Source organism: Candida margitis (assembly GCF_024628925.1).
Source record: "Candida margitis strain CBS 14175 chromosome Unknown scaffold22, whole genome shotgun sequence".
NCBI classification, from domain to species: Eukaryota; Fungi; Ascomycota; class Pichiomycetes; order Serinales; family Debaryomycetaceae; genus Lodderomyces; species Lodderomyces margitis.
Genome location: NW_026261814.1, coordinates 26503 through 45534, shown reverse-complemented (window position 1 = coordinate 45534; position 19032 = coordinate 26503). Strand labels below are relative to the sequence as shown.

General features: G+C 38.1%; 7 protein-coding genes across 7 annotated transcripts; 3 read left to right on the top strand and 4 right to left on the bottom strand. All coding sequences in view use genetic code 12, as the record gives it.

The window, feature by feature from the left end:
• Positions 1 to 2305: 2305 nt before the first annotated feature.
• Positions 2306 to 5833, bottom strand: IRR1 (Irr1p; the record flags this gene model as incomplete). Its single annotated transcript, XM_051815094.1, has 1 exon — positions 2306 to 5833. The coding sequence occupies one exon, from the start codon at positions 5831 to 5833 to the stop codon at positions 2306 to 2308; it is 3528 nt and encodes a 1175-aa protein (XP_051671389.1).
• A 399-nt stretch (positions 5834 to 6232) lies between these two features.
• Positions 6233 to 8029, top strand: CANMA_002966 (uncharacterized protein; the record flags this gene model as incomplete). The annotated part of the gene is made up of 1 exon (XM_051815093.1): positions 6233 to 8029. The coding sequence occupies one exon, from the start codon at positions 6233 to 6235 to the stop codon at positions 8027 to 8029; it is 1797 nt and encodes a 598-aa protein (XP_051671388.1).
• A 175-nt stretch (positions 8030 to 8204) lies between these two features.
• CANMA_002965 (uncharacterized protein) lies at positions 8205 to 11525 on the bottom strand (the record flags this gene model as incomplete). The annotated part of the gene is made up of 1 exon (XM_051815091.1): positions 8205 to 11525. One exon carries the CDS (start codon positions 11523 to 11525, stop codon positions 8205 to 8207), a length of 3321 nt encoding a protein of 1106 aa, XP_051671387.1.
• A 1738-nt stretch (positions 11526 to 13263) lies between these two features.
• On the bottom strand, positions 13264 to 14139 carry TIF35 (translation initiation factor eIF3 subunit g; the record flags this gene model as incomplete). The annotated part of the gene is made up of 1 exon (XM_051815090.1): positions 13264 to 14139. The coding sequence occupies one exon, from the start codon at positions 14137 to 14139 to the stop codon at positions 13264 to 13266; it is 876 nt and encodes a 291-aa protein (XP_051671386.1).
• Positions 14140 to 14318: 179 nt separating this feature from the next.
• CANMA_002963 (arylformamidase) lies at positions 14319 to 15197 on the top strand (the record flags this gene model as incomplete). Its single annotated transcript, XM_051815089.1, has 1 exon — positions 14319 to 15197. One exon carries the CDS (start codon positions 14319 to 14321, stop codon positions 15195 to 15197), a length of 879 nt encoding a protein of 292 aa, XP_051671385.1.
• A 209-nt stretch (positions 15198 to 15406) lies between these two features.
• On the top strand, positions 15407 to 16156 carry NPL3 (mRNA-binding protein; the record flags this gene model as incomplete). Its single annotated transcript, XM_051815088.1, has 1 exon — positions 15407 to 16156. One exon carries the CDS (start codon positions 15407 to 15409, stop codon positions 16154 to 16156), a length of 750 nt encoding a protein of 249 aa, XP_051671384.1.
• A 432-nt stretch (positions 16157 to 16588) lies between these two features.
• Positions 16589 to 18966, bottom strand: MDG1 (Mdg1p; the record flags this gene model as incomplete). Its single annotated transcript, XM_051815087.1, has 2 exons — positions 16589 to 18632; positions 18941 to 18966. The coding sequence occupies 2 exons, from the start codon at positions 18964 to 18966 to the stop codon at positions 16589 to 16591; spliced, it is 2070 nt and encodes a 689-aa protein (XP_051671383.1).
• Between the last annotated feature and the right edge of the window lie 66 nt (positions 18967 to 19032).

The window sequence follows — 19032 nt, the reverse complement described above, 5'->3', positions numbered from 1 at the left end:
AGGAGGGGTGTTGTTTTGAAAATATTGTGTGGTTATTGGCTGGTTTCTCCTGAGACTCTCTTACTTCTTTATTACTCTTTGTAAGTAATAGTTGGGTATTTGGGATGATGTACCAATTTGTGTAATAATATATTGTGAATAAACAGTACCTCGGTTAAATTTAAATTCAAAATTATTGTTTTGTAGTAGCCGCCTTTGTTTTGGTTAACAACAGACAAATAAACAAAAAAAAAAAATCCTTTTTTGCTTTTTCGTAACCAGACATTGTTCATTTTTTTTTTTTATTTTTCGTTTGTTCGTAAGTTTCCTCTATTCTTCACTTTTTATTCTTCTTCTCTACTCCACATACAATATCGTATTAAATAGGCTTAGTTAGATCCTTTTTAGGGGTTATAAATAGAACCAAAAAAATAAAAACCCCTTGTTTCTAAAAAGATTTTCGTTAAGGACATCTGTTCAAATGCTACAAGACAATACTGAAGATTCTACAAATATTTCCTGTTTGTCTGTCTGTCTGTCTGTTGGGTAATTGTAATTTATTTCTCCTCTTTTTCTTGGCGGGACTTTTTTGTTTTTTAATTCCCGCTTTTCGGTGTGTGTCTTTTAACTTTCTTGGCATTTTTCTGTTTTATTACAAACAGACACAAAAAAGTATATGCAGTCTGTTTACAGTTGAGACCCACCGTGATTTCAATTCTTCCAATAAGCCCACCCGACATACTTTTACTTAAGCGGATACAACAAGCTCAAAGTATAAAGCGCTCAACATGCATGAAGGGAATTTGAACAATATATATATATATAGCCTATAATATATTGATATCAACGTCTTAGGAGGCACAGGTGACAATTACATATGTGGGGAGAACGGCGTGTATATACCTCCAGTCGGACCCACAACCATCATTGCCGTGTAGTCAATCTTTTATAAGCATGACCGTGCGAATCAAAATTAGTAAAGATGTTTAGAAACACAGAAAATTCGGTTAATAACAGTTTGGCTGAATGTGATCCCACTTTCGTCAATGATTGCGAGTTAGTTAGCTTTGTTAACCAAAATTTAATTAGCTCTAAAAGACTCAATACATAGTGAATTACATGGTATAGCGAAGAGAAGCATATTATGTTTAAAGTTTGACAATCACTGGTGTATATAAAAAGGTTGGAAGGTTGATATATATTTGTAGAGTTACTCTAATATGGATGTACCAACCATAAATTGGATTTGCAGCTAGTTTTGATTGTGTGTATTTACCAAAATAACTTACGAGCAAATAAGTGAGAATTAATCACAGGTCAGAGAGTACCTCTTCCTACAACAAGATAACTGATCGAAACCAAGTATGAGAGATTTGTTGCTTACAGTAGTGCTTTTGCAAGTTTTTGCAAGAGCAGAACAATACTTCTCTCATACAAGGCTATATGACAATAATGACACGTTAATGATAGGCAGTAGCCCTGAGTATGTTGATAAGGGAGATTCTGGTACATGTCTGAGTGTGTTTTATACATTGCAGCTACTCAACGGGTCGCGCATGGAAACGTACATAATCGATACGTTTCCATATACGCCTAGTGAAGATGGCAATTGCGACACGACGGCTAAGGTGGAGCATTTGTCCCATATATTACAACGACGTTTACCTGATATTGATGCTAAAGATTGCTGGCCAGAGTTGTGCTGAGCTTTAAATAACGGTGGAATATGACATGGTGATGTGTTGTTGGCATTATTGGATGATGCAGAAGAGTATGTTGTGAATTCCTGGCTTATTCCGTGTCTGAAAACTAAGTATTCTGAATAGAATGTATTATATAGAACAACACATATAAATGAATCGAAAGAGGAAAAGGTCTAATAAAATAAAATACTATAGACTGGGAATGGGACTAAAATGGAGCTCACGTAGTTTTGTAATTGGTGACGTCATCGTCAGTGATGGCATATCCTCACAAGTTGCAAAGAAGTAGTTATCCGCCCAAGAATAACAACTGTGGAATTGAGTGTTAACGTGTACTTATAAGTAGTTCATTTCTTGTATCCGTAATAACTTCTTAGTCTTTATTAAATATATTTTTTTGGTTTCTTTTTTGCAGCAAAACAACCTTTATTCACAAATTGCAACCTACGAGTATATTACATCCCTACTCAGGAAATATCAATTATGATACCAAAATTTAAAATGTACTTCTACTTTGCTTTTTCATTCTTCAATAAAGCTTATTTGACACTAAATACTTCTCATTATAATATACCTTTTCCTGCACATTATCGTCTCGTAACTCACACTCACACAGCGCAAACCTAGACATCTAATTCCAACTGTAGATTCATTGACACATCTTGTTCTTGCTCATTACTAACATCAGCTGTGTTGTCAATATTAGTGGCATTAATAGATCGGTCTTCACCTTCACCTTCACCTTCACCTTCATTTTCTCCTCCTGCTGTCTCAACATCAACATCTAAATCCATTATTTGATGTCCTCTTGGTATATCTCCATCAGCAGTCCTATTTTCAACATCCTTTTCTTGTTCAGTCAATTTATAATATACTTCTCCCAACTTACCAGCATTCTTCTTCAATCGTTGATAAATGTCATTGGAAATTAATTGTAATTTCTTCAATGATATTAATTTCAAGGCGTATACTGATAAATCTTTTTCCAATTGCCATATTTTGTCTTGCTTCATTTGTTCTTCTTTGGCCTTGAAAAGACGTTGTTGTTTCTCACGGCGAATTCTCCTCTCTTCCTCGTCATCATCGTCATCATCACCATCCTCTGAAAACGCAGTTGCTTCTTCATTGGCACCCATCTGGACATCAACATATTCTTCATAGTGTACTCCTTCCTCATCATCTCTGTCTAATTCAATTTCAAGTGCACTAGCCAATTTAACTTCTTTAATCAAAAACATCTCCAATAACTCCATTTGTAAATCGGGTTTAATCAGAATGACATATTTATTCAGTCGGAAATACGATTTAAAATGACTGAAGTTATTATCATCATGAAACTTGGTATAAAATAAGCGAAACGAAATGATCAAATTGATATACTGATAAGTCACTTGACATTTGAAACCAATCAATTTTGTTAAATCTTCTTGATTATGTTCAGCTATAGTCATATCCTTTGTTTCATCAATGTATCGAATTAAATTACTGACAACATCCCCCACCATCTCCAACTCCAACTCAATGTCAATATGTTGCTGCTGTTGATTTGGAACATCAATTAATTTCTCAAACTTCCATCCCACAATAATAAATACCAATTCGACAATCGATATAAAAGCCTGCGAAAATTGCGGTAACTGCAATATAAAATTATGTTTCCATTGGTTTAAAACCACATTCAAATCAAATTTGTTAAGTATTCGATTGTTGAATTGATAAATTAAATCATCAATTTGTTCCAAATTGGCAATGTTTACATAATGGCTAATCAATTTAATCTTGGATACCAAAATGGAGGTTTCACGACATAGTTTAATCACATGTTTCTGTCGATTCGTCCACAACACAAAATCATGATCCATATCAACTTCCTCGTTGCTATTGTGTAAATTGATGTCACCTTCTTGCTCTTCTTCATGACTGTCTCGCAAATACACGATGGTACTCCCAACCAATTCATTAACAATTCTCTGTATTTCAAATTTAATTGATTCAGTTAATCCTCGCAGATTAAACAATTTTTCAAAAAATATTGCAAATTCATTGACTAAACTAAATTCATAATAATATTGCAATATTGAATGAATCACATCCTCATATTGATCAATCTTATCCAACTTGATGTAATAATTGAATATACAATTATGTTTATCATCGATCAAATCTTGCCAAATGGATATAAATATCTTGTATCGATTGTTTGATTTGGAGCAAAATGTTTGCAACTTAGGGATATAGTCAATGAACTGGGTAATAATTGCTGACTTTGTTTCCTCCTCTTCTTCTTCTCCTCTTCGCCCCCCACCCTGTTTGCTAGATTTCTTTCTCAAGGTGGCTTTAATTATACCGTGTATAGCTTCAAGTAAAGTTTGTTTCTCAAAATCATCAAGTTGAATCAATTGCTTAACTTGATCAAGATCCAGGTTCAAATCGTCATCATCGTTGTCAGCATTTTTATCTCTCAACTCGGCAATATCAGTCAACAAATAATCAAGAAAACATCCCAACTTTGTCGAGTAAACCAGACTCATTGCAATCGACTCAAATATCACTTCCAATGGCTGTTCCTGTTCAACAAGAAAACTCAATTCTTGAGCCAATACTTTTATCAGCAAGATATCCCTCACATCATGGTCACGTAAAACAAACGTATTCTGATCAAATAGCAATTGGTTTTTTTCCAAAACTTGTTTTACTTTCTCTTCAGTAGCCACTTGGATAAACTTGACAAATTCATTTTGCAACTTCAATTTCGTTGAAGACTCAAATGGGAACGCTTTGATAACTGAGTGTTTATTGTCACCATTTAGGAATCCCATCTTGATCATTTCGGTTAAAATTCCACAACAATGGGCTCGAACATTTGTATCAGCATCAACGGAACACATGGCAACAAATTGTGGTTGGAACTTTGCTGAAAACTGGGCTAATCCATCAACAATATCCTGATTCTTGTTCAACTTGTACAATTTTAGTAAATCACGAGTGATTTCGTTGCGGACTTGATTTATCGGATCAGATAATAACCAACCAAAATACTTTAAGAATTGCGATTGGCAGAAATACGATGGATAGGAAATCATTGTATCAATCAAGTACTTGACCACACCAAGCCTAATCTGAGGATCAGAATCTTTGTATCTTTGTGAAACAACCGTTGAAGTGATTTCATCAAAATATTCATTCAATGTGTTTAATTGCGATTCATAATTGTCAATGGTGGACTTGATCGTCTTGTATTTGGTTGATCTCTCATCTGTCAATTTATATAAGTGCTTTCTTGACCTATCGAGATTAGTAGTGATTGATTTACCAATTTTACTCAATTCCAATTGCATAGCTAGGGATATTTCTGTACTTGTAAAACGCAATGATCTAACAGCAGATCCACAAAGATTGGTTGCCCATGTGATTAAATATGACATCAACTGGGACTGGCTCAGGGAGCTGCCACCATCGTCGGCGTTGGCTTCTGTGTATGATGGATACAATAATCCCTTTTCATGACATATTTCAATAATATGTTGGAAAAATTGCAACACGTTCTTTTTAAAAACGGGCACAAGTTTAAACGGGAACTTATGGGTAGATTGGTTACCAAATGCCAATGTAATCTCTTCAACTGTACTACTAGCACTTTCCAAATTTGTTAAATCATGGGGTTGGAAAAGGTGGAATGAACCACAACTTCTTAAAATTAAATTGATCAATAACGTGACTGAGGTTGAGTCTGTGTTGGCCAGAGCTGATTCTTCTTCATATGTTTCAATCCATTCTTGTGCAAGATCAAGTATGTTGATCTCGGGACTTGATAAAGCTTGATACAAGTAGTTCTCTTCCCAGTCATCCTCCAACTGTGGTTGTTTATTCTTTCCTTTACGATTTTTCTTTGATTTAGTGTTAGATCCTTGATGAGTCTGCTGGTGGTTGCTTCTCCCACTAATTCGTTGCCTCTTTGACGTGTTTGCGCTTGTGGTGGTGGCGTTGGTGGTGGCCCTTCTCTTGGTTGATTTGGTAACGTGATTGAGTACATTCTCTTTATCCTGTTCTTCTGAAGGGACATACGCCTCATTATCCTCTTCTACATCACTTGACTCATCATAATGCACGGGTCTCTTGTTATTTCTAGTCAGCCTTCTTGTGGTTGACATGGTGAATAGCTAAAACTCTTTGGTGTTGCAAATCGGGGTAGTTAAAGAAAAACAACAGTTGAAATATAAAAACAAACAACAATATTCACACACTACACGCACACTACGCACACAACACACACACGCGTCAGGAATAGAAAAGTAAAAATATAAAAATAAAACTGAAATTGGTAGCTCTGCCACAAAATGGTAGTGTACTTGAGTCAACGGAAAAGAAGAGAAAGAAAAAAAAAATTATTCATATTTTGCGAGAAAGAGAAAGAGAGAGAGAGAGAGAGTCAAAACCAAAACGATTAGATGGAAAATTCGCTAAAGCCGATAAATCTGTAAATCAACATCACTAGTGGATCTGATACTACTCAACAATATACACGCGCATTACATCAATCACACATTATTATGTCGACTGAACCAAGCACGCAAGAGAATGGGTCTACACCAGTAATAGACAACCATCAATCTAATAGTGAGCAACAGCCAGAACAACAACAACAACAACAACAACCGGAAACTGAACCCACAGAAGAACAGAAACCTAACGTGGTCGATATTGAGCAATTACAAAAGGATTTTCAAGAAAAATCACGCAAATATCTCGCTGAACAAGCTCAACATGTAATCATCCCATCCTTTGCCAAATGGTTTAATCTCAATGAGATTCACCCATTGGAAAAGAAATCTTTCCCTGATTTCTTTAGTCAAGACTCGATATACAAGACGCCACAATCGTATAAATATATTCGAGATTTTTTGATAAACACGTTCCGATTAAACCCCAAGGAGTATTTGACTATAACTGCCGTTCGAAGAAACTTGGCAGGGGATGTCACCAACATTATTCGAATCCATCAATTTTTGGAAAAATGGGGGTTGATTAATTATCAGATAGATCCAAAGACTAAAGCAACTGCATTGGGACCACAATATACGGGACATTTCCAAATCACTTTGGATGCGCCTGAAGGGTTGATTCCATTTGTGCTGGAGGATGCCAAGTTGATTAAAGAGAAGGCAGGAAGCATCACAGATGGAGGAGCTAGTCAAGAGACATCTGTGCATCCTACTATCAAGAAAGAAGAAACCAGCGTTGGTAATGCATTGCCATTGAATATGGAAATCAGAAGAAATGTCTATTCAACAGGCGAATCTAAATTCGATTTCAAGCCTCAGCATAAAGTCTCCTATGCATGTAGTATTTGTGGTAAAGATGCCACAGAAGTCAGATACCACAACTTGAAACTCAAATCATATTCATATAACCCCAACTCCACTATAAATAACGCAAGTATATTATGTTCAATATGTTATGACCAAGGATTATTCCCGCTGAATTTCACATCATCCGATTTCGTTCAATTTAAGGAATTAACGGAGCGTGAAACATGGTCCGAGCAGGAAATTTTATTATTATTAGAGGGAATTGAAATGTTTGGTACTTTTGAATCAACAAGTAATTTAATTGCTGGATCAAACATTAATGTCAATGCTCAAAACCAATGGTCGAAGATTGCAGAACATGTAGCTACAAAGACCAAAGAAGAGTGTTTGACAAAATTTTTGCAATTGCCAATTGAAGATAAATTTTTGCATAAATTAATCGGTGAACAGAAACAGCAGCCAGGTCTGCAAGTGTCCCAAATTGGCAATGGGCACCACAGCTCTCAATTGGATAAATCAAATTTAGTTGAAGAAGTGGTTGCAAAACTAATTCAGTCGAATGAAGGTCAGGAGGTGCTTACCCAAAATTCAAGTGAGGCCAAACAACAAGCCATTACCCAACAACAAGATTTAATCAATCAAATAACTGACCTTACTGTGGAAAAGGTTAATTTGAAATTAGCCAAAATTGATCAATTGCAAACACAATTGATTTCCACGACTAATCAATTGCAGTTGGAACGTAAACAGGTACAATTGACAAGATGGGCCCAATTGGATAAAATCGCCAAGTTGAAACAAAGCCAACCTGAATTGGGTGACATCTTGTCCGATTTGATGAAGCCAGTTACGATTAGCGAGATTAACTCTAGCTCCAGTGTGAATGGAGCTGGTGATGGAGATCAGAAGGAGAACAATGCGATGGATGTGGATGTAGCTGATGATACACATGGCATTCACAAGAGTAGTGGTAATGATGATGATTTTGGCCCAATTAGTGTTTCAAAACCAAAAGAATACCAATTCTGGTCCGGTTAGATAAAAAGGAAATCAACATTGCATAATGAAATGTATGGCGACTCGCTTTAAAAGAATATTGTATAATAAATGTACTAAAACCCTTGAAATAAATATAAAAGTATAAAAGCTATATATAGAAAAATCATAAAATCATGTTGTGGTTCTTTATACATGGGGGTCGGGGAACATTATCTCATGAACGAATCGATTCACTACTAATCTGTGAGTGCAAGTCCGGCTGAAGTTGATGATGAAGTTGATGTTGATGTTGCTGGTTTTGTTGGCCGGGTGGTAATGGTAATGGTGATGGTGATGGTGATGGTGATGGTGACCGTTCAGGTTCGACGATTTGGGGTACTTTAGTTGAAGCAGTGCGCATAGAGACAGGTTGTGGGTAAACTGGGTACGTATCCGATGATTGTATTGATGTTGGTATTGGTGTCAGCGTAGAGGATGTTGCTGCTGTAGCGGCTGCTTGTGCTGACGATGCAGTGATTGGCCCTCTTGGGATGACGTTATTGGTACCAAATTGCATACTATAACCAGGGTTCTGTGGTTGTGGGTGAGGATAGTGTGCAACATGATGCATCTGATTTCCTGCTGGAGGAGTCACCGGTGGAGCTGGGACTCTAGCATTGTGACTCTGGTTAACAGTCTTCTTCAAACTGGGGAACATCTCCTGATAGTGAGCTTCGGTGCTACCGTTCTTGTGCTCCAATGTAGCCAACGACGATGAACTATGTTGTTGCTTTCTCCTTGCATATATTGATGATGGGATCACATGATCAGTTTCAGTAGTGCTCGTTGCATCACTTTCTAAAGGATCGAATTCATCGCCATCTTCTCCTAATTTATCATCATCTTCGTCAGAATGGATATGTATATCAGGTTGATGAAACATACCATTATTTTGATGTGATGAAGGAAGATGTCTCTGTTGATAAGTGTAGTTACTCAGTGATGTAGTAGTTGATGCATATGAATCGGGTGTAGGAATTGGGGCTGGTCGATACTGATCATTAGTTGAAAATGATGGATTACTTACATCAGTTGAACTCAGCCCGCGTTTAGATGAAAGGATTGATCCAATTGATCGTGATGATTCCAAGTTACGCGAAATACTATGACGTTCACCACCCAGGAGTTTTCTTGATGGCCTGAAATTATGGCCAATACTGCCATTACCTCCAACGCCGCTGCCATAACTGATACTGCCTCCACCTGATTTAATCGAATTACTTTCTGGTGAAAGCATAGCTGATGATTTATTTTGTGCTTGGCATTTCTTGTATAAATCGATAAATTGTCTTCGATAGGAGCTGGCAATGTCTTGACGAAATACTCGAATTAATCCATATTGATCAGTAGTGACAATTATGTCTCCTTCCCCGGGGCCTTCATCAAACCTAGCACCTTCTTTGCTGGAATGGTCTGCACATCCAGGCACTGATGCACATATACTCGGATCCATCTTGCATGCTTCACCTCGTTTCTTCAAATCAAATATCAAATCATCAGATAGACTCAACAACGTCTTTGTTGACTCAGGCGCAAAAATAGCCACATTACATCGAGAATGATGAGCGTGAAAAGAAGCATAACTATTGTTTTCATTAGCCACGAAATCATAACGTAAGCTCTCATCATCACCGTTATCAAGCAACTTGCCAATTAGTTTATTCGAATGAAACAATTTGGTATATTTCTCATGTTTATGATGAAATTGATTCATGTGCTCTTTACCATCAATGACAAACTCTTTTAATGATTGTCTAATCTTGTTATTTATAATTCGATTATTATTTTCCCAAACATAACAAAAGTGATCTTCTGAACCGGATATTATAAATTTGTGGTTTTCATTTACCGACGCAGCAATTGATGATGAACTATTGGTTAACCCTTTGAAGCGTGTTATTAATTTCTTTTTCAATGTGCTAACCATTCTAATCCGCGAGTCATTAGTCGTGATCAACACAGTCCATTTGTCCATCGATATGTCTGCGGGACTATATGTTGCATCGTAAGTTGGATTGAGGAAAACCTCAATACCAGTTACTTTATTACCACTCTTGTCGTGAAATGCATTGACAATTGACCGTTCTTTAATTTCAGCTCGATGAAGTATATGCAACCCTTTAGTTTCTAAAAAGAATATCGATCCATTGAAACCTCCCACGACACAGCTTACTCCATCAGGAGTAAATGCCAAGGCTGTCACCAATACTTCTTCACCCAAGTTACGCCAATACGATACTGATTTTTCCAAGATTGACCATAATCGGACTTCATTGTCTAATGAGCCACTCAAGAAAAACCGATCATCTAAGGGGTGAAATTCAACTGTAGTGACAAAATCTTGATGCTGAAACGTTTGCAAGCAATTGGGTCGATCAACGTGCCACAACTTGGCAGTTTTATCCATACTTCCACTTATTAAGAAATTATTTTTACTCCATGCAAGTGATATAATGCCACTGGTATGTCCTCTTAGTTCGATTGGTGTTTTATGGAAAACAGGTGCTGAATCGAATACGGCATCTCGTTTATTACTTCGAATAGGGGTAGTGTTACGTTCACTTTGGTTGAATTCTAGTCTTCCCAATGGTGATGAAATAACTTTCCACACCCGTATTACTGAATCTCTCCCCGCCGCAGCAAGGTATTTCCCATCTCGACTAAACTTCATGACAAATATTTCTTTGCCAATACCATTACTGCTTTCAAAATTAGGAGCAGCATCTTCGTCTTCCAGAACTGGATTCAGATAGGTGTGATCTTGTTCTGCATCACTACTTTCGTTTGATTTTAAGCTTGAATTGTTGGCTTTATAATTATCAACATTTAGTTCCTGAGCAAGGAAAAGATTGTTTATAATTTTAGGGCTTTGTTTTGTATGACGTGACGTTCTAACGTATTTGGGAATTAAAAATGATTCATAGGTTAACCCATTCCAAGGTGCATCATCTTCGTTTGCTATCAGTAATGTAAGATTAGAATCGTGTATAATTTGATCAAGATTGGGGAATGCAACTTTGTCGTCAACATTGTGATTTAATATTGTACTTGACCTCTTGTGATTGGATTTAACTTTGCTCAAGATGGAAGGCGATCTGCCTAATGATACATTCAGAGAAGTGTCTGAATCATAACCCAAGGTGTTAGTATCGCCCTCTTCATCCATACCGTCGTCGTCTTCATCTCTATATAAATAGGAGTCATCGTCATTATCCACATAAAAATCTCTCCCCTCTGATAAGTCTCTTTTCCGGCTGCGACTACTACCACGAGTAGATATCTTTTGTAGCTTATCACCCTTTGATCTGCTTCTTGAAGTATTGTTGTTTGATCTTATTGACCCCGATCGAGACGTCTTGGCATTGCTATCATTGTCAGCACCACTTACACTGTTTCTTCCCCCACCTTTTCGTTTTATGAATCGATTTAGTAGATTGTTCTTCTTAGTGGAGCCAATAGTGGAAGTTGGCGACAGTGGAGGGATTGACGGAGCCATGATTGTAATAAATGGTGGAATTTAGTGTGAGTTGATTGGTAGTTTCAATTTCTCATGTGCTGTTGCTACTGTTGGTGTTAACACTTTTAATGCTGTTGATGCTACTTGTTGGTACTGTTGAAATTATTATACAAGCGGGAATTTAAATTTCTGTTACTATTAATAAATCCACCATATATAAAAAAAAGGTGTAGTCGGATCGAGTCACTTCAGCAACACAATCAAAAGTAAATAAAACCCTTTCAAAATTTCACAATTAAACGATGGGTGATGATTGTGGCAAGTAATACAAATATAGGAACTACTCCTATATGATGAGGCAGTGGTCTATCTATCTTGTGAATAAAGGGGTGGCTAACCGGTGGGCTGTGTGTGGGTATATCTGTTGCAAAAACTAAGAAAATACTCACTGAAGAATGTGTGACAGCAATTTGACTATATATATATATATATATATTAGCGTATATACATATGTCGTTTAGAGAAGTAGAAAAAAGAAGGATTAATAGTTTCTTTGTGAAAAGGAAAAGAGAAGAAGAACAAACCTACAAGACCAAAACAGTCATTCACTTTGTAATTGTTAGGTTACCCCCGTGAGTTACGATGCAGAGAGGTTTAACTATTGTGATACGTGTGTACTTGTATGTGCATGTGTTGTGTAAGGAAATGTGATGTGTCGTTTAAAAAATCCGGGAAAAAAACGGAAGATGCAAAGTGTTGCTAAACTCCGAAAAATTAAAGAATAAGAAAAGAAGAGAGAAGGATTATGTAATACAGCTAACGCCGGTCCGAAGCTTCTAAATAGATTATCTCCGAATAATTTCACAAGTACCAAACGATGAACTGAAACATGAGTGGAAGAATAGGTAAAGTTCAACAGAGACCCATCTTTTTGAGTCAAATGGTAAACAATATGTGGATACAGATCATTCAGCATCCTCCTTCCTTTACCATTGCCTTCTAAGGTTGTATAAGTCGTATATGACTTGTCAAACTTCTCTTTTGCTTTAGTGGATGTAGTGGCTTTTAGTGTCTTTAGTTGTTACTTGGTTTGGCGTTAGATATTTGCCAAGAAATACATGCAATGTTGTCTTTTTTGTCGAAGCCAATTTAAACAAGCCTCCCCTTGTCAAGGCTTTAACAATAAAATGAAATGAACTGCAAATGCGTACAGTGGAATCTTTCACAAAAGATGACATGGAGTTAAGAAGACACCAGAAACAAGATGGAAACTCTGGAGATAAGATGTAAAGTATTACACACACACACACACACGATAATTAACCCCAGGTAAGTCAAGTCACAAATTTTGCAAAACATAAGCAGCCATCTTCTTTGAAATAGAGCCATCTGAGCTATACGAAAGCTAAAAATAAAAACACACCATATGGGCCCGGTTTTTAATTATTCATCCGTATAACAAAATCCTATCCCGAATTTTTTCACACCAAAGACACCCCCCTCCCCAAAACAAAGACCGAAAGCAAACGCAAAATTCGGAGAATATTACTTCTTTCTACAGTTATGTCCTCAGAATGTACTCCGTGTTTCCTTTCTTTCCCAAAACTCCGTATATTTTTTACTAAACTTCAAGGGTTTCTAACAAGTATATCCAAACATCGCAAATAGAAAATCTCACAGCACACAGATATTAGAGATGACTGAAAATCTACTAACTCTTAACAAGTCCTTGCTCATCAATGCTTGTCGTATACACTTACACTGCAGTTCTCCTCTTCTACGTAGTTTTCTTCTTCTTAGACCATTCCAAATGCAAAATCAACGAATGGTAACCTTTACCATTCAACAAGTCCAAAGCACGTTGAGCAATTTCTTCAGTAGCAAAACTAACATAAGCAAACCCTCTACTATCACCAGTTTCCCTATTTCTAACCACAGTAACTCTTTGCAATGGTCCAAACCTGGCAAATAATTCATTTCTCAACATATCTTCATCAACAAAAGTGTTCAATTGCGATACCTTCAATGTAGTTGAATCATCTCTTGCTTCTCTTGTTGGCAAGTTACCGCTGGCATCTGGTCTTAAATGTCTTGGTACATATCTTCCTGGGCCAGTTCCAGCACCAGCACCGCCTTCACCACCAGCACCAGCACCGGCTTCTCCTTCTTGGCCTGGCTCTGGAGTCGAGCCACCTGGGGTCAATCCAGCTGCTGCTCCCAACGTATCCTTGAATGGACATTTAGAAGTATAATGATCACCTCCACATACTCTACATTTAATAGTCTGTATAGCAACAGCTTGTGCTCTTTCTTGTTGTTTATCTTCCTCTTCCTTCTTTTCTGCTTGTTTCCAAGAAAGTCCCAATTTCAATTCGACCTTTTCACCCAATTGTGTCGTTGAAGTATCAGGACCAGCAGGTTTCTTGCTGTCTTTACCATACTTGTGCCAGTTTTTACGTTTAGCAATTAAAGGATGGACTTTTTCTTGTACGACAACTTCTTTGATTCTTTGCGTTACTTTGACTTTTTTACCTTCTTGATTGGTTCTGAATGTAATGACAGTCTTGGTGCCATCGGGGTTATTTATGATATCGGGTGGTGCTGAGAATTCATCTCCTGCATCGGCCCATGACTCTATTATTCCGGAGGACATTTGTTTTCTAGTAGGTGAGTGTGTTTGATAGCGGGCCAGGTGTTGTTTGCCTCTTTTTGATGGGTTTAGAAAATTTTTCGTCTCTGGCTTTGCAATTTTTCATAAAACCTGCATATAATTAGACACGCAAAAGAAAATATCCCAATCGTTAGCATCACCAAGAGTAGCCACTGTTGAAGATGTCCACATACAACTACGGGGCTCACAAACTACAACAATTCAAAGTATGGAACTACAGCCCCCAAAATAAACATACCTATATCTATATTCATGGTGGGGCATGGCGTGATCCCAACAATACTTTTGATGAATTATCCCCCGTCGCCAACTCCACACCTGGCTGTACATTCATAGGCATCAATTACCGGTTATCACCTGAGGTCAAGCATCCGTTCCATTTAGTCGACATCGCTAAAGCAATGATTTATATTCTCGCCAATTTCAAAACCAACGAGAAACATCTATTAGGTTACTCAGTAGGATCAACATTGATACTCCAATTTTTACAATTTAAATTTCATTTCAATGAGGCAATAAGCTACTATGAGACATACACCACTGATGAGAAAAATATTGGAAACTTTAGCGATTCATTGGTTACGCAAGAATTGCTAGCATACGAAGATGAAGATCCAGTTTCCCAATTGGATAAACTAATAACGCAGGGGCAACTATACTTTAGCTCGATTAAATTCCTCGATGGTATTTATGACTTGCCTGAATTACTCCACGAGTATCCCGATTATGCATCATTTGTTGAAGAAGCTTTCCCTAGTGACAAATTAATCAAGTTGAATTCAGTATCAAACGCGACAACCCGCGACAACTATCTTGCATTTTACAATTATAACAACATTATTGACGCCAACACCAAGATTTACATTGTTCATTCGTTACAAGATGAATTGCTATCATTGAATCAAACTCATTTGCTTTGGAAGTTTTTCAATGAGACTTTACACTCAGGTTGTATCGTATTGACAGGAAATTGGGGTAAACACGATGATATTTATGGTGAATTTCGTAAAGAAATATTCTTATACAAAGAAGCAAAGTGAAATGACCGATATCATTCTTGTATAAGTGGTTATATGATGTAGGTAACGGTTGGGTTTTATATACTGTGTACCTTGTACTGCTCTTGTTACACAAATAGCAAAAGTGAAACCAAAACTCTTTCAAAAAGAGAGAATTTTTCTTTTGCCCATCTGTCTCCCCATCTTCTTTTCAACTGTAAACACTCCATTTTTTTAAAAAACAATCAATCATGGAACAAGCCCCGACCAAACAGTTATTCGTCAGACCCATCAGAGGAGACGTTCTTGAAAGTGACATTGTTGACTTTTTCTCCCCAGCTGCACCAGTTGTTGAAGTCCGTCTTATGGAAGGTTATGCTTTTGTTTCGTTTGACAATGAAGAAGATGCCGGTAAAGCATTAGATAAGTTTGTTGGAGCTGAATTTAACGGTGAACAGTTACAAGTTGAATTTGCCAAGGAAAGAAAAGAAAGCACCAGAGGTAAATACAGAATGAAGTTAGGTGGGTTACCAGAGGGTACAGCATGGCAAGATGTCAAAGATTACGTCAGGGATAAAACTGGAATCCAACCAAACTTTGTTAGGGTCTTTAGAGACTTTGATTCTGGTGACACTGTTTGTAGCTTGGAATTCGAAAGTGCCGAAGACTTGGAAAAATCAATCCCGTTATTAGACAAGTCAAATTTCAACGACGTTACGATCACTGCCGAGGAAGATACATCGCCCTTTGTCCCACCTCCCAGAAGAGGTGGGTTCCGTGGAGGAAGATTCGACCGCGGTGGGTTTAGAGGAAGAGGTGGTTACGATCGTGGTGGGTTTAGAGGAAGAGGTGGTTTCAGAGGAAGAGATGATTTCAGAGGAGGAAGAGATAGAGATGGATTTAGGGGTGGTAGAGGTGGTTATGGTGGCAGAGGTGGTTATGATCGTGGTGGTTATGGTGACAGACCTTACAACAGGGAAAGATCACCAAATAGATTTTAAAATCGTTAAAATTCCTGAATGTTTTAATTCTGTATTGTTTAAATAGTTTAAATGGTAGTAAATAAAAGTGGAATTGTTCAATAGTCTAGTCTTTGATTGCAAGATATAGTGTAAGTGTACATCGTATTTTGAGACAAGTGATCGTACTTATGCCTTCATTCTGTCTCCAAAAAGTGGGGAATGAGGCTCTTAGTTTGTCAAGAAAGGAGTAGCACTACAAGGATGATATAGTCACTTCTCTTAGTTATTATGGATTGGAGACAAAACTCTCTAAGATTTTGCAGTATCTCACCGATCGAGGCGAAACAAAATAGCGCCGTCCGCACGGAGGTGCATTACCTTTGCACCTGATCAGCACGTTACATTTTATACTAACAAATCAACAGTTTTATTACAATGTAAATTACTATGAAACTATATAAAAATTAAAACTCACTTTCTAGAAAATAAACTTCTGAATCCTCTCTTCTTCTTCTTCTTCTTCTCCTCCTCATCTTTTCCTTTATCTTGTTTCTTTGTAGTTTTGACTGGAACACTAGTGACATCCTTTCCCTTTGAACTCGATTGTTTATCACTACCCTTTGATGATCCCTTTGAACTGACCAACTCTTCTTCTGGAACAGCAACTGGCTCGATTGTTATTGGACCTTTTTCTTGAGCAGCCAATTCAGCTTCTCTAGTAAGTCTTTCTTGTTCAGATTTAGTTGGTTTTATCTCCTCAAGAGTTACGTCGTGACCTTCGCTGGCCTCAACGGCAGCGAGAATGTCATCTTGGTTACCCTGAGCGATAATGATTTCCTCCTCTTCATTGTCGTCCCCTTCATCGTCGACAACTTGAGCTGGGGCTGCGGCACTGACTCTGCTCTTTGGAGCTGCTGTTGCGTGTGGAACATCGTCCTTGGCCACTGGAGAAGCATTCACTTCTTTAGCGTCTAAGTCTGAACCAGTGATTGGTTTCACATCGGGCTCAGCTGCAAGTGTTGATGGTGCAGTTGTACCAGGAGCTGGTTCCTCTTGTCCAGCCTTTGGATCCAAAGTTTTGGGATGCTTATCATCAACAACAACTGGAGCAGTAGAGTCATGAGGATCGGCAGATACTGACTCCCTGGCCTCCTTTGCAGATGAAAAGGGGCCATGGACCGAATCCTTATGTACGATACCATCTTCAGGTTGATCTGGATGAGCATCCAGAGCCAAAGCTGAGCCTAAGCCTGCACCTCCTGCACCCCCTAATGCTGCTGCTCCCAAGACTTTAGCAGTTGAGTGGTGTTTAGGTTGATCATCTTCAGCAGAAACTGCGGTATCTTTGGTGGCTACCAAAGGTTCATTCACATCTTTGTCCTTTGGTTTTTCATACTCATCACGCACCTCCTTGTTAAGTTGATCATTCTCAGCGGCCTCATTCTTCAATTCACTTGGAGTAACTTTTGAATCATCGTTGACGTAGTCAAGGTTGGATGCCTCGTTCCCAGTTTCAATTGCTGCTGGTACAGGGACGAATTCGGCATCTTTTGAAGAATTGGGAGCTGTCTCTTGGTCAAGGACAGTGGCATCTTTATTTGGCTTAGATTTATACTGCACCCTCTTGACTTTTCTCAATTTCTCTCCCTCAGTCACAGGAGGAGAAGATGAGGATGCGTTGGTGTCATCAGTACCAGCGCCAACACCAGCGGCACCGGCTGCAGCAATAGTGGCAGCAGCAGTGGCAGCAGCAGTATCATCTGGAACTCCACTAACTCCTGCAGTTACATCTTTCGATTCCGATGGTGATGGTGCTGTTCCAACTTCCTTGACATTCTCGTTAAGAACTTTTGGGTCAGTGTCTTCGAACTTTTCAAATGCTGCTGTTTCCTGTGGAATTTGGATCCCTTGGTTAAAGTCGTCTGTCTCTGTGTTGGCAGTGCCTACTTCTTTAACATCTTTATTCAATGACTTAGGATCGGTTGATTCATATTGGTCAAAGACAGCCAATGATTCCTTGTCTTGAGGAATTTGAATACCTGGTTCTCCAGTCAAGCTTGTTTGATGTGGCTCTTCTTTGGGCAATACTGTATGTTTGTACTCGTCCAGAGATGAGCCAATTGCTGCACCTCCTCCAGTAGCTAATCCTTCATTTTTATTGGTAGTCTCATTTGTGGTGGATACATCTGGTTGTTTCGATGTAGTACTATCGTGATTGTTCAGACCATAAACCAATCCAGATTCTGGAATTAAAGCTCCGGGAATACTCACCAACTCTTTTAAATCTTCAGGATCTAAAACATTATTTTCATTTCCCTCGAAATCCTTGGTGATTTTTTCGTCTGGGTTTACTCGCCATTCCCCATCGACAATATACTTGTACAAAAGTGGTTCATTATTAACTGGCAATGGCACTTGTAAGGTAAATGTACCATCAGCATGTTTGAAAAGCGGGGTTGACTTTGACCAATTATCAAGAGTACCTGTAACAATAACTTCTTGTGGACCTTTGGGCCTAGTGAAAATTGGTTAGTAATCTCTTCTGTTGGAGAGAAACCACAAACTGTGGCTGGATTGTCATGCCACCCTCTGCAAATGATCATCGTCAATGATGAGCATGTGAACCAAAATGTTGACAATTGTGTTCCCTATGCTCTCTAATGTGAGACTACTCGGTTGTGGTTGTCAATTAGCAACTTAAGATGGCCACCCCAGCTGGTCAGGAAAAAAAAAATGCATGACGTAGACGACGACAGCCGTTTGCGGAGTTAGTGTACCAGGGTTTGCGGACACTCTCAATGGTGTAAGATATGAAAGACATACCACTTGAATTCGTAATGAGCTGACATTAAAAAACAAGTCAATTAAGATATATAGTCTGTTGTTTGTTTGTTGTTTGGTTGTCAAAAGAAAAG